Genomic DNA, 13,000 nt, shown 5'->3' on the forward strand with positions numbered 1-13,000 from the left:
TAGAGAACCAGGGTAGTGATAGAGGGGCTTCCCAGGGCACATCATAAAATGCACAAGGAAAAGACTGGCTTAGGACCAGGTTTGGGGCATGTGGTAGCAGCTTCTTTGACAAAAACAAGGGTGATGATTGAGAGGGATCATAGAGCATCTTTATAGTCCCGGGGGCAGAATCAAGATTAGGGTAGGGGTCAGAAGGGAACATTTCCCTGTGAGGAGTAACTTTGTAGCACTCAGTGTCCTTTAGTGCCCACCTGCCCTGGAAGAGGGCACACAGGGCAGGAGTCACAGAGGACTCCCACCTAGCACAAGGCGGTGGCTTCTGCTGTGACTCAGCTGGGGATGTCCTTGGATATGAAGATCACAACTCAGGGTCTGGGTTTGCTCCTGGCATGTCCCCGCCTTCTAGTAAATATGTTAATACATGTGTTGGGGACAGCTCAGATGACATGGATGATTAGATCTTCTGATGATGAATAAGAAATGAGAAAAAAGGCATAGCACATTCATCTTAATGACTTTAGCCTTGGACTTTATTATAAGAAACAGATAATGGTGAAAGAGGGAAAATCTCAAGAGCACTAGTTTCCAGACTTCTGTCCAACCTCACAGCCTTGGTTTACTGGCAGTTTCCAAATGGTTGGACTGGAAATTGATGAAAGCAGCTTGTTTTGACCTTCTAACTCAGGGCCACATAAAGGGAATGGGCAGTACACATAGAAAGAGTAAGTATGAAAACACTGACTTCATCTCATAAACAATTATTGATGGTATTTTATCCTAGCAGCTGTTTTTAAAGCACTCTCTTAAATTCATGTGACTGCCCAGGCTTGACACACATGTGTACCGGAGAAAAACAGATTGAGGAAACTGAGTACTAGTGCTAAATACTAATGCTTTATTTTCTAGTAGTTTTAATTTTCATCCAGTGGCTCAATGGAATTGATAGAGGCTGTGCCAAAAAATAATACAAGTGAGAAATAGACCTGGAGAAGGGTGTGTGTGTGTGTGTGTGTGTAATTGGTTTCTGGCTCATTTTATTTCCGAGAACCATCAGAGTTGAAGATTTCCAACAGGTGATGCTAGCAGAAAGCATTTACTGAAGTAAAACTTACCGTGATGGCATTTATTCTCTTTTGCCTTATGGCTATCTGGGAATAGCAACAGCTTGATCACTCAGGTGGGTTTCGTAAGGAAACCTTGGCGGGCTGGCCTGATTGCTTCCTTCCTCTTGTAGCTGTGGACAACTGAATTGAGAAAGATATTTTTGAAAATATTTTTTAAAAAATAAGGGGACTGTTGAGTTGCATAAACATCCCAGAATTTTTATTTCTCCAAATGAATGTTGAGCTTCAGGGTGGCCACCTGTGGAGGCAGTGTCTCCCCTAAATGTTCTTGGAGTATCTCTTCTGGAATTGGTTTAAAACTGATTTCAGAGTCCCCGGGGAAATGGTCCTATGGCTTCTGGTGGTTAAATCAGGATGTCCTCAGGGAATAGAGATGGACAGCCCTGTCTGAAGGAGGGGCCTTTTTTCCACTCACAGTCTCTCAGTCCCTGGCTGGGCCTGACTTGTGTCCCACAAGTGCTGGACAGAGTGTGCATTTACTTGGCTAAATATGTTCCACTGTGTGTTTAAAATACACAGCCATTTTTTCCAAGTCATGCATTCCATGTCTTTGGGGACTGAGAAATCCATTCTCAGTTCTGAGTTGAATATTGATTCAGAGCTTGATTCATGTCGATGACTTTAAAATCTAATCTTGAATCTGCCCCAGTATTTGTAGATGACTGAACATCTGAAAACAGTACAGAGTGAAGTACTCCCATGAATTTTAATTTGGTGCTGCACTTGAAACTCTAGTAATAAGGTGGGAACTGAAACAGTGGCTGCCCTTTGGGAATGCGTTAAGGGTTGTGACAATCGCATCCCCAAATAAGCAGCGGAGAATGCTTATGTGTGACATGCCCCCATGCACCGCCCGTCCCAGCACGCATGCCCGAGTCATTAGATGTCATTTCACAGCACTGTCACAGAGTGAAGGACAGCAGGGTTCAGAAGACGAGGTGAATGTCACGATGTGACTTCAGTTCCTTGAGCACCTGCCATTTGTTACAGTGGGGTGGAAGCTCGTGAGCTTTAAAAGAGTTCAGAAGGTTTAGTGTGACTGATGCTGAGCTCATTATGAATTGACAGTCTCATTTTGTTTTGGTTTTTTCCCCTGCCTTGACTGGAGGCATCACAGAAAGTCCTTTCTGAAAGCCCCAGCCTGATTTCACTATCAACCACTTAACCACGGTATTAATTTTTTCAATTGCTGAACTTTTGAGATTTTAAATTACCTTATGAGTTAGAAAATAGTTCCATTGCTGAACCAGAACTGGGTGTTAATTAAGAAACATGCATCTTTGAGTAACTAAATTGTTTGGCATTGGATAATGCCCTCCTCTGCCCCTTCCCTTACCCTCACTGGGAGAGAAAAATGGATTAATTATACCACATGGTATTTTCCGTAGGAAATAATGTTACCAGTAACGTATGGATTTCAAAAAAATACTTCTAAGAGCTTTAATGAAAATTCAGCTGACGTAACACACTGTTGATGAAATTGCCTGTGCGTGACAAGTTACATTATGAAAGGTTTGATTAGTGCCTTTTGTTACCAGTGAAGAAAAAGAAAACCTGGACCTAGGAAGTCCTCTCTGGCTCAGTCTGGTACTTTGCAGGATTGGAGCTTTCACTGCAGATGACAGCTTTGGCGTAGCTTTACCTTGAGAGGTGTTTATGTTTTATTGTGCTGGGTTTTTTTGTTTGTTCAGTTGTGTTTTTTTGTTGTTTTTTAAGTTTTAGTGTCAGGTTTATGGAATAAAGTGCTTTCCTAAATGCAGAAACTACATTTTCTATGGGTAAAAATGCACCTCATCAGAATTTTCCCTTTGTAGAATTTTTTTATGTTCACATAAAATTGCCTTGTACGTTACAAATTTGATCTCTCTACTTAGTAATAAGACCTTTTGTTTCAAATAAAGAGCAATTTTAATGTCTAAATATCAACACTTAATGGTTGTCAGACACATTGCAGATAGCAAAATAAAACATTTACGCTTTTGAACTTATCTTTCTTATAGACTAGAAATGTCAGTGTGAGTTATCTTTTTGATAGGTTGACTACATTAGAATGGGAGGAATTGGGTTGAGTATCCAGGTGGGATTATAGGAGTGAGAATGGAGTGGCATGGTTTTTGAGAACTCCATGCTCCCACCCCAGACCTCATGAGCATGTTTATACCTACACTTTTATTTAAGCCACCTAACAGTTAGCTACTGAACTTTTCTTTCCATAGAAGAAACAGGCCATCTGTTTATTTCATTTTATTTATTTATTTTTGAGACAGAGATCTTGCTCTGTCACCTGGGCTAGAGTGCCCTGACATCAGCCTAGCTCACAGCAATCTCAAACTCCTGGGCTCAAGCAATCCTTCTGCCTCAGCCTCCCGAGTAGCTAGGACTACAGGCGTGCGCCACCATGCCTGGCTAATTTTTTCTATATATTTTTAGTTGTCCAGCTAATTTATTTCTATTTTTAGTAGAGACGGGGTCTCACTCTTGCTCAGGCTGGTCTCGAATTCCTAACCTCCAGCCATCCTCCCACCTCAGCCTCCCAGAGTGCTAGGATTACAGGCCTCAGCCGCCGCACCCGGCCTCAGGGCATCTGTTTATCTGCTTTCCCCCAAAACAACAGGGCATTTATCTCTAAGATGATCAAGTTGAATATTTTCCCCTCAGTGGCAGGCTAGGTTGATGCACTCACTAGGTGTAGTTTTGAGAAGTTGACTGACTCCTTTGATGGTGCTTCGAGTTGCCAGCCCAAGCATGAGCCAGATGGAACTTTCTAAACCACAGATAGAAGTAAGGGTGTTAAGTAGAATTCAGTAGACTTCATCTGTGGGTTGGGGGAAATTAACAGGAGGACTTATTTTTGTTTTGTGTTATAAGAAGTGTAAAACATAAATATATCCTTGTCCAGAAGAAATTTAGCAGTTAGTTGAAATTAATCCACAAGCACATAAGCCCCATGGGGACAGGATGTGGTCTCCTTGGGTGCTATACCCAGAGGAGCTCCTAGAACAACGTCTGGCCTGTGGACATTCATGTTTGTGGGGTAGATTAGTGAATATCTTGATTTATTAAATATTGAATAACTTGGCCAGTAATTTCTACTGGTCAGCCGCCTTTATGAAACATTAATCTGTAGTTCCCAGATTTTCTTTTGATAATTGGTGTTTTCTTCATTTCTGACTCTGGTTTCAAGGCAGTTTTCTCTCTCAAACATGTGTAGTGAGAAACAGGTGGGCTCTGAAGCCCAGGAGAGGTGGGCAGTGCTGGCCTGTGAGTGACCACACGGCGTCCTGCTTGCTGGACTTCACCTGAGTGTATGGGCAGATGCGTCTCCCTCTGGGGCCTTAAGGAGGATTGTGTGAGACCCTCATGTAGTGAACACTCAAACAAAAGACCCTTCCCCTCCCCTTAAAGGTGAACTAACCTCTTAAAACTTCTGAGTTAGAACACTTGATTTCTGATAGCGTAGAAAGAATGGTTATGATTTGGTACCTGTCACAGAGTAAATCTTTAAAGGGCTGTAAACTCAGGAAACGGAAATGAACTACGACAGCATCATTACCTGGCTTCACATCTACCCAGAGATTTTGTTTTCTGCCATGTTAGTTCCTCAAAATGTAATTTTAATAGACTTTTACAGATTACCGTTAGGATTATTTGTGCAACAAAGTACAGCCAAGGTAATTTTTTATATGGTTGGATGTATATTCAGGGGCCATGCCTGACTCGTCCTAAAGTCTACCCCCATCAGCCTTTGTGTCCTCCACCAGAGCTTCCTTTGGCATCTTTCCCTCTGGCCTATTCTCAGAGCGCAGATAACTCTGGAGGGGCTCTGTGTGTGCCCCCCACCCATCCACCCTCACCCACCGGGCTCCTGTGACACCCTGCCTCTCTCAGGCCCCCAGTCTTCGTGGTATCATTGCTGAATTCACTTAGATAGGGACTGGGGGGGACAGAGAAGATGGGGCAAGAGTTTTGAGAAAAATTGGCAAAAGCTCTTCGAAGTGTTCTCTTTTAAGTGGTTTTATAGAGCTATGAATCAGTATCAGTTTTATTGACCTTTTACAAAAATACAAAACAGGAAGCTATATTCATGTTATGTCAAAGTCCAGTTATCATAGGTTTTTGCACATTTTGCTCTGGTTAAACCATAACACGTTTTTAAACATGCCCCGTTTCACAGTAAGTTAACATAGGTGCATGTGAACATTAGCCGAAATCCAAGAATCTTATCTCTTTGCATGTACACACGTTACTAAACTGTTCGCCCCTGAGTGTGATGCTTTTCCTTGTGGTACATGGAGAATATTATCTTCCTAATGCATAATGGGATCTCTTGACAACTCACATTTATGTTCTCCTTCAGTTTTGGCTGCCACATGGCTTTTAATGGTTTCATTAGCAAACGGATGAATGTCCTGGGTGTGAGTGTTAGTGACAGCTTAATGAAAGGTCGATCCTCCCTCTTTTTTCTCCTTTCAAAATGCCATTGCTGTTAGACCAAAACATTTCCTCTCCCCATGTGGTGTTTGCAGACTTGAACCCATTTTTATTGGCTGCATTAATATTGAGATAAAACATGCAATTATGCTTTCATTTGGCCATTTGGTAGCACTTCTAAAGACTGGCTGCTTGTAACACTGTAACTGCTTCTGTAGGAACCAACTCATTCCGGTTTCTCAGGTTTTCCCTTACTTTGCTTTGAATGGGACAGTGATTTCATCTCATATTCCTAGGTGATATTTGAAATTTTCCTAGGAATTTTTACCTTGTAATAAAATCAATATGGTTATTTTACTGACAAACTAAATTTTTATGTTCTCATAGGTTTCAAGCATACTTCTTTGGGGATATTTACTGTATCTTTTTTTTTTTTTTTTTTTTTTGTGAGTGCCTTCTTGAAATGGAAGTGTGTATGAATAGGCCATGATGTTTTTAATTCTTGCAACTCTGAATCTCTACTTTTGAAAAAGGAGATTATTCTATACCTCTTATTCTTTAACCAAAGTTATGTAGCTGACTCTGCCACTATAATCCTTAATGCATGATAGTAGTTCTTGAAGTTAGAGAGCTTCCAGAAACATGGAACTGTATGTGAGATGGGCTTGCTTCTAGAAAGTTACTTTTGGGACTCTCTCAGTGATCCATGGACCACAATGTGATTTTTGTTTTTTTTTTTTCCTAATGCAGCTTCCATGAGGCAATTTCAGGCTGAACCTGCAGATATGCGCCCGGAGATATGGATCGCGCAGGAGTTGCGGCGTATTGGAGATGAGTTTAACGCTTATTACCCAAGGAGGGTAATGATCTTTTCTTTACCCCCGTTTCTCCTCACACCCTCCCCCTCCACACCATATTTTTTAAAAAGAGAAAGTGATAAGTCACAATTACATGCTAATTCTGGAAATAGAGAAAGGAAAGGTGTTGCCTGTGTTTCTTCCATTGTTTCTCCTTTCCCATTTTCCATTGGTTTTATGGCCGAGTTTAAGTGATGGCAATTACCTAAAATACAGTAGGAGGCAGCAAAGGAATTTTATGAGCACAGACCTTAAAACATCAGTGCTAAAATAGGCTTTGAAATATTCCCTCCTAAATATTATTAATAAAGTTTTCAATCCATATAGGGTGTTTCTACACTCCCTTTAGGCAGTTTGGGTGAAAGTTAAAGAAATTTTAAAATTTCTGTCGTCACTCAGTCCAAGGGAGCGATACTAGTACTAATAATATGAAGGACTCTCCTGGGACCTGCCAGGTGACCTGCATTGGAGCAGGGAGCCGCTGCCCCTCTCTTAGCCCGTTGCTGTCCTTGGGCATTCATGTATTGAAATGTATTAGGAAGCCACTAATTAGTGGCCTGAAATTTGGTGTGTAAGAACTTTAAGTGAGGGCAGTTGAGTGCCGCTTAAATTTTGAGGTGTGTTCTTGATTTTTAAAAAAATTTAGCCCTATATCATCTTCGTGCATTTTTTGTTTGTTTACTTGTTTTACCTGGTAGCAATGTAAGTGACCATTTGGACACATTTTTCACAGGGGAGATACTTTAAAATGTATAGGCTTTAACTCCAGGAATTAGGACCATTAGCATGTGGGACTGCCCCCTCTACAGGGTGCACTAGCAGATGTGTGATGTAATGTGATTTTGACTTGTTCACAGATTTTTAAACACCTCATATGAAGATATTTCAGTTGATGTTTCCAAAAGGAAGACACTTAGTCTTATGTTGTGGAAAGTGTTAACAGTTGTTAATATCATTCACTCTTGTTTCGTCACTTCTCTTCTAGCTGTTTTTTTCTGAACATTGTTGTTTCATATAAGTACTTCTTAAAGATTTTTTTAAATCTCTTTTTTCTTCTGGAGGGAGGTCATGCTTAGGATACCCCAGTGTTTCTATGTAACTTTAAAAGTTAGTCTCTTTTTTAGCTTACTTGCTCAGTAAATGATATTACCTGTTAATTGTTTTGAATCATCCTTATTTTCCTATTATATACAGAAGCTTCTTAAGCTTCTTTTAGACAAATTGTCCCATTAGACAGTTGTCCCATTGTCCCATGACAAGGGAGTCTTTCAGTTTTTCAATATAGAATCTCCATAAGGGGGTCAAGAAACTGTCTGAAAACATATCAGATCCTCTTTCTACCTTCCCATGGGGGATGTATGTGTTTGACGAGAAGTGTGCTATAGTAATGATTCTGTCATTAAACGGGAAGCATCACATGGATAAATGGGCTTAGGAATTTCTTACGATACTGTCTTTAGCTGGCAGAACCCCTGGTATCCTCCATATGACATGGACCAGTTCACAGAACATGAATTCCTTCTCAGCCTAGATCTGAAATGGTAAATTTTTTGGAAAGTTGATTGATTTTATAATTTGTCACTAAAGTTACTGTTCCTCTCCCTTGGTTTATCTGAAAGGACTCTGGTGTTCCTGTGTGTGACTAGACTTGGCTCTTCTCTGGTTGACTAGGAGAACTGATGACAAGCAGGACCACTGTGTATTCAGGAAGGAAGTGGGGAGGAAATAGGTCCTTCAAAAGGACAGGCGAATATATTTGAGTCCTGATTCTGGGATTGTGTCCAGAATCCAGCAGGAAAGATCATTTCTAATGGGCTTGGAGACCTCTCTCAGCCTAGGCAATGAACTGCCCGTCCTGCTGGCCTGTCTTCTTCCCCTGTTGGAAGGGGCTTTGCTTGGGGCTGGATCTGACTTAGGTGGGGCTCCCCGGGAGGGATGAGGCAGTGGGCCCTGGTGCCCTCGAAGTCAGCCCACGTACTGCAAGGAGGCCTAGATGCTGAGATGAGCCAGCACAATGCTCCACTCTCAGGGATCATGTCAGAGCCTTTGGCCACACAGCTGGATACGTTTAAGGATATTTTGTAAAATTTCTCTTTAAACCATGAAGTGTGAATGAATGACTCCACAGGCTTTCTTGTGGGCCTGCCCAGGTGGGCCTGGCTGATGCCCCTCCACAGTGGCCAGTGACAAGACATGGGCACAAAGTGGCATGAGGATTGGAGCACATCTAAGTCTCTGGCCATCCCCTCATGAAGACTGTCACATGGCAAATAGTTTGTCACGTGCAAGTGAAACACAGGCCATTGGGTTGTCTTTGTTGCCTTGCCTCTCCATCGAGGACGAGATAGTAGCATCTACCAAGTTCATAGCCTGCCTCCCCTCCTCTTCTCCCAGTGTTATTTCACAGTTAAAAAATGTTTAAGTGTGTGCTTAAGATGGTCATGCCTGTTTTTTCAAATGAGATGCGAGTTATTGTTCCCCATACTTTTGGTAAAATAAATTTGTTAGTTTCATTGTACTATTTGATTGGTAAGATTTTGTTATTGTGAATCTTATTTTGTATATGTTAAGAAATAATCCAATGCAAACATGCAGTCACTGATAATTAAAGTACTTTAGCTTTCTTGGTAGGCTGAGATATATTGGGGGGAAGGGGTAGGAGTAGATTCTAGGTCATAACCTCATTTTTCTAAAATGAAGGCCAGTATATCCTTTAGATTTTATAAATATACAGCTGAAAACACTGTAATGAAACTCTGGCTCATGACACAAGGACCCCCAAAGCCACAGGCAGATGCTGTCTTGATCATTGTTAGATTAAAAGCAGTCCATTGTCTGTAATCACGCTAACGTTCCATTGTTGAAAATTGGGGGCAGAAATCTGGGGAGGAAATGGGGGCCCAGTTTGGAAAACAATGAGTTAATATGATGTGCTTTCTTCATGAGGGAATTACACCTCTTAGTGAGCTAGTGTATGTTGCTGGGCTGCTTTAGGGTGGATATTAGCCTTTTAAATATTTACTGTCTTTGTTTGCTTAAACTGATACAGTACGTTTTCTAAAGTGTTAGTCTTTTATTACCATGAGCCTTGTGAAGCCTGACAGGATATTTTCCCGTTTTTCCAGTTAGAGAAATAGAGGAAGTTGTCGTGTAGTTGTCATGTATTCAGTCCACTTAAGGGCAGTGGGGAAGCTTATGAGACGGAGCCGTGGAGGCTGAGTCCTTGAAGGAGGAGGTGAGAGAGGCACAGGTGAGCGCAAAGTCTCGGTGCATGTCCCCTTTTCTCCTCTGATTCAGTGTCATTCTCCCAGATGGCCCATCCCCTCTGTTCAGTTGGCGTTTTCCTACAAGTTACATGGATTTCGGACAATAATTTCAGACTTACATAAATGGTGCAAGAATGGTACAAAGAGCCACCCTGTTATATCTGCGATGTTTGTTTTAGCATTCTCCCTCTTTATACGCGTGTACATGTTATTCTCTGAACTATTTGAGAATAAATTGCAGTCTTGATGCCCTTTTACCTACTCTTAAGAACTTCATTGTATAGTTCCTAAGGATAAGAATATTATCTTACAGAACTACAGTGTAATTGTCAAAATCAGGAAATTAATAGTGTTACAGTACTGTTATCTGATCTGTGATGTTATTCAGACTTTACCAACTGTCCCAAAAATACCTTCTTAGCAAAAAAATTTTAAAAAAGGAATTTTCTGGCCCAAGATCCAATGAAAGATTATGCATTGAATTTAAGGGTCTTATCTCTTTGTCTCCATTAATTTGGAACTGTCCCTCATTGTTTGTCTTTTATGACAGTGACATTTTTGAAGGGTCAGGGCAGTTGTCATTTATAGACTACCTATATTTGGTTTGTCTGATGTTTCTGCACGATGAGATTCAAGTTGTGCGTTTCTGGCGGGAAGACTGCAGAAGTGAGGTGTCCTCCCCGGTGCAGCCCTTCGGGAGGCACATGATGCCGATTTGTCCAGATTGGCAGCCCTCCGGTAGCGCGGGCACACGGAGAACGCGCTGCGGGATCGAGCCCTCCGGTAGCGCGGGCACACGGAGAACGCGCTGCGGGATCGAGCCCTCCGGTAGCGCGGGCACACGGAGAACGCGCTGCGGGATGGAGCCCTCCGGTAGCGCGGGCACACGGAGAACGCGCTGCGGGATCCAGCCCTCCGGTAGCGCGGGCACACGGAGAACGCGCTGCGGGATCCAGCCCTCCGGTAGCGCGGGCACACGGAGAACGCGCTGCGGGATCCAGCCCTCCGGTAGCGCGGGCACACGGAGAACGCGCTGCGGGATCCAGCCCTCCGGTAGCGCGGGCACACGGAGAACGCGCTGCGGGATCCAGCCCTCCGGTAGCGCGGGCACACGGAGAACGCGCTGCGGGATCGAGCCCTCCGGTAGCGCGGGCGCACGGAGAACGCGCTGCGAGATGGAGCCCTCCGGTAGCGCGGGCACACGGAGAAGGCGCTGCGGGATCGAGCCCTCCGGTAGCGCGGGCACACGGAGAACGCGCTGCGGGATGGAGCCCTCCGGTAGCGCGGGCACACGGAGAACGCGCTGTGGGATCGAGCCCTCCCCTCCGGTAGCGCGGGCGCACGGAGAACGCGCTGCGGGATCGAGCCCTCCGGTAGCGCGGGCACACGGAGAACGCGCTGTGGGATCGAGCCCTCCGGTAGCGCGGGCGCACGGAGAACGCGCTGTGGGATAAAGCCCTCAGAAGGCATTTGTCACTGAGGGAACTGCGCCCACACGGCATACTGAGCATTGCCGCTCCTGTATCCAGCGCTGCTCTTTGGGGCACATTTTGGAGACCCCGAAGCGGGGAGGGGAGGGCTATCGGTGATGGGGTTGCATAGGGATGTTCGTAGGCCTGGGGGAAAGAGAAGTTCTCTGCAAACCTAAATCTTTATTCTGGAAGTTATGAAGAAGGCAAGCAGCCTGCCTTTAGCTGAGCGGCACAGCCTGCACCTTCTCTTCCTCACAGGTGGGTGCATCAACACGAGGCAGCCAGGTTTCTTACTGATCTTGAACAGCCTCTGCCAGTTTCTTCCATCACTTGTGGAACTGCATGCGTGAGCGCACATGCGGGTTCATCTGCGGGAGGCAGTGCCAGCACATGTAGGTCATGGTGTGTTCCTCTGCAGATGCGCAACTCAGTTCTGGAGCAATGGCATCCGAGTCTTGGCCATGGGCTGAGGCTGTGCTCTGAGGCTTTGGAGGAGGTGTGAGGCCCTTCGGAATATAAAAACACTTGCTCTTGGAGTAACTGGATCCCTTCTGCAACTAACATCCCCGCCAACCGCCCCCAGTACCAAAGCTGGGATCGTTTAGCTGCTGTGGCTTTCTAGGTGCTTCACAATCAGGCCGTCCAGCTTGTCACTCTTGCGCAGGTGGACTGTTCCTGGTCATCAGTGACTTGAGCGTGTCCTAGTGGTGGACTGCAGTGGATGGCTGCACATGAAGCCACAGCAGAGTCTCTAGATGGGGCAAGAAATGGGTGAAAACCCTTTCATTGTTTGATCATGAGAAACTGCATCTTTGTTTACACTGCCAACTTCCTACTCTGGGCAGGGCATGTGCAGGCATGAATTGATTGAAGTGCATGTAGACCGGAGTATAGCCCTGAATCAGACAGAGTAGAATGGGAAAAAAAAAAGAGTAGAATGGCCTGCAGACTGATTTTGATGGAAACAAAAATTTAGTTGAAGTGTCAGTACATTAACATTTTCCTGTACTATATATGAATTTGCAATCTTTATGTACTCTCCTTTGTACGAAGTGAAATACCCAATGCTGTCTCATTGTTGTTTTTATAAATGACAATCATTCTTCTATAAGTAAGATAAAAGGCAGAGGCCTAAATTACAGCTTGCTTGGTAATCGCACAAATGGAACAGAAACCCAGATATGTGTATTCTCAGCATTCTTTGGAGGGCTTCATGAATTGAATGTTGGAGTTTGATAAAATAAGCTGCTTTCTGTTACTGTCTGTGAAATATATTAAACTGAAGGTCGACCTAACTTACAAAATGATGGGTTGCCCTGCACTTTACTCACATGGGTTTATAGAATGGCAGTTTTCCTACGAAAGCAGTCATAAATAGCTTGAAAAAATTGGTACCTGCCATTTATCAGTGACTCGGTTTTTCAGGTTCAGCCAGTGTTTTCCTTAGAGTCGGAGGAGGCAGTTTGGTGTTTTGGTTTTAGAAGCCTTTCTCTCCTGCCTCATGGCAGGTCATTTCCATACTCCAGTGCCATGGTGAGAAGGTGACGAGCCCCTTTGGTTCTTCCCCTTAGGCTTTCGGGAGGACATGTGGTTCGGATGTCTCGACCATGGCTTGCTGATTTTCCAAAGGAGGGCTTTCTGTGACTGGTTGAGGACAGGGTGATCTCATAGGAAAATATGTCTCAAAGAAGTTAGAGGAGATTGGAGTCAGATCTACCCCTTGACCTTTAGGGGGACACACTCTTGGTCTGTCCCTTAGGGGTGTGGTGAAGGTTGAAGAGAACAGTTAGAGACAGAGCTAGAAAATTTTGTCATTTGTTGTCATTATAATTGTTTCCTCTTACTTTGAA

The 13,000-nt window shown here is 43.9% G+C and overlaps 1 protein-coding gene across 3 annotated transcripts in view; it reads left to right on the plus strand.

The window, feature by feature from the left end:
• BCL2L11 (BCL2 like 11) overlaps positions 1 to 13,000 on the plus strand; it is a 40,198-nt gene that overhangs the window by 19,304 nt on the left and 7,894 nt on the right. For all 3 annotated transcript variants that reach the window (XM_069494582.1, XM_069494583.1, XM_069494585.1), the window contains one exon: positions 6,306 to 6,415. In XM_069494582.1, coding sequence (XP_069350683.1) covers positions 6,306 to 6,415 — 110 coding nt within the window. The remainder of the gene's footprint in view (positions 1 to 6,305; positions 6,416 to 13,000) is intronic.

The sequence above is a fragment of the Eulemur rufifrons genome, chromosome 19 (genome assembly GCF_041146395.1).
Source record: "Eulemur rufifrons isolate Redbay chromosome 19, OSU_ERuf_1, whole genome shotgun sequence".
NCBI classification, from domain to species: domain Eukaryota; kingdom Metazoa; phylum Chordata; class Mammalia; order Primates; family Lemuridae; genus Eulemur; species Eulemur rufifrons.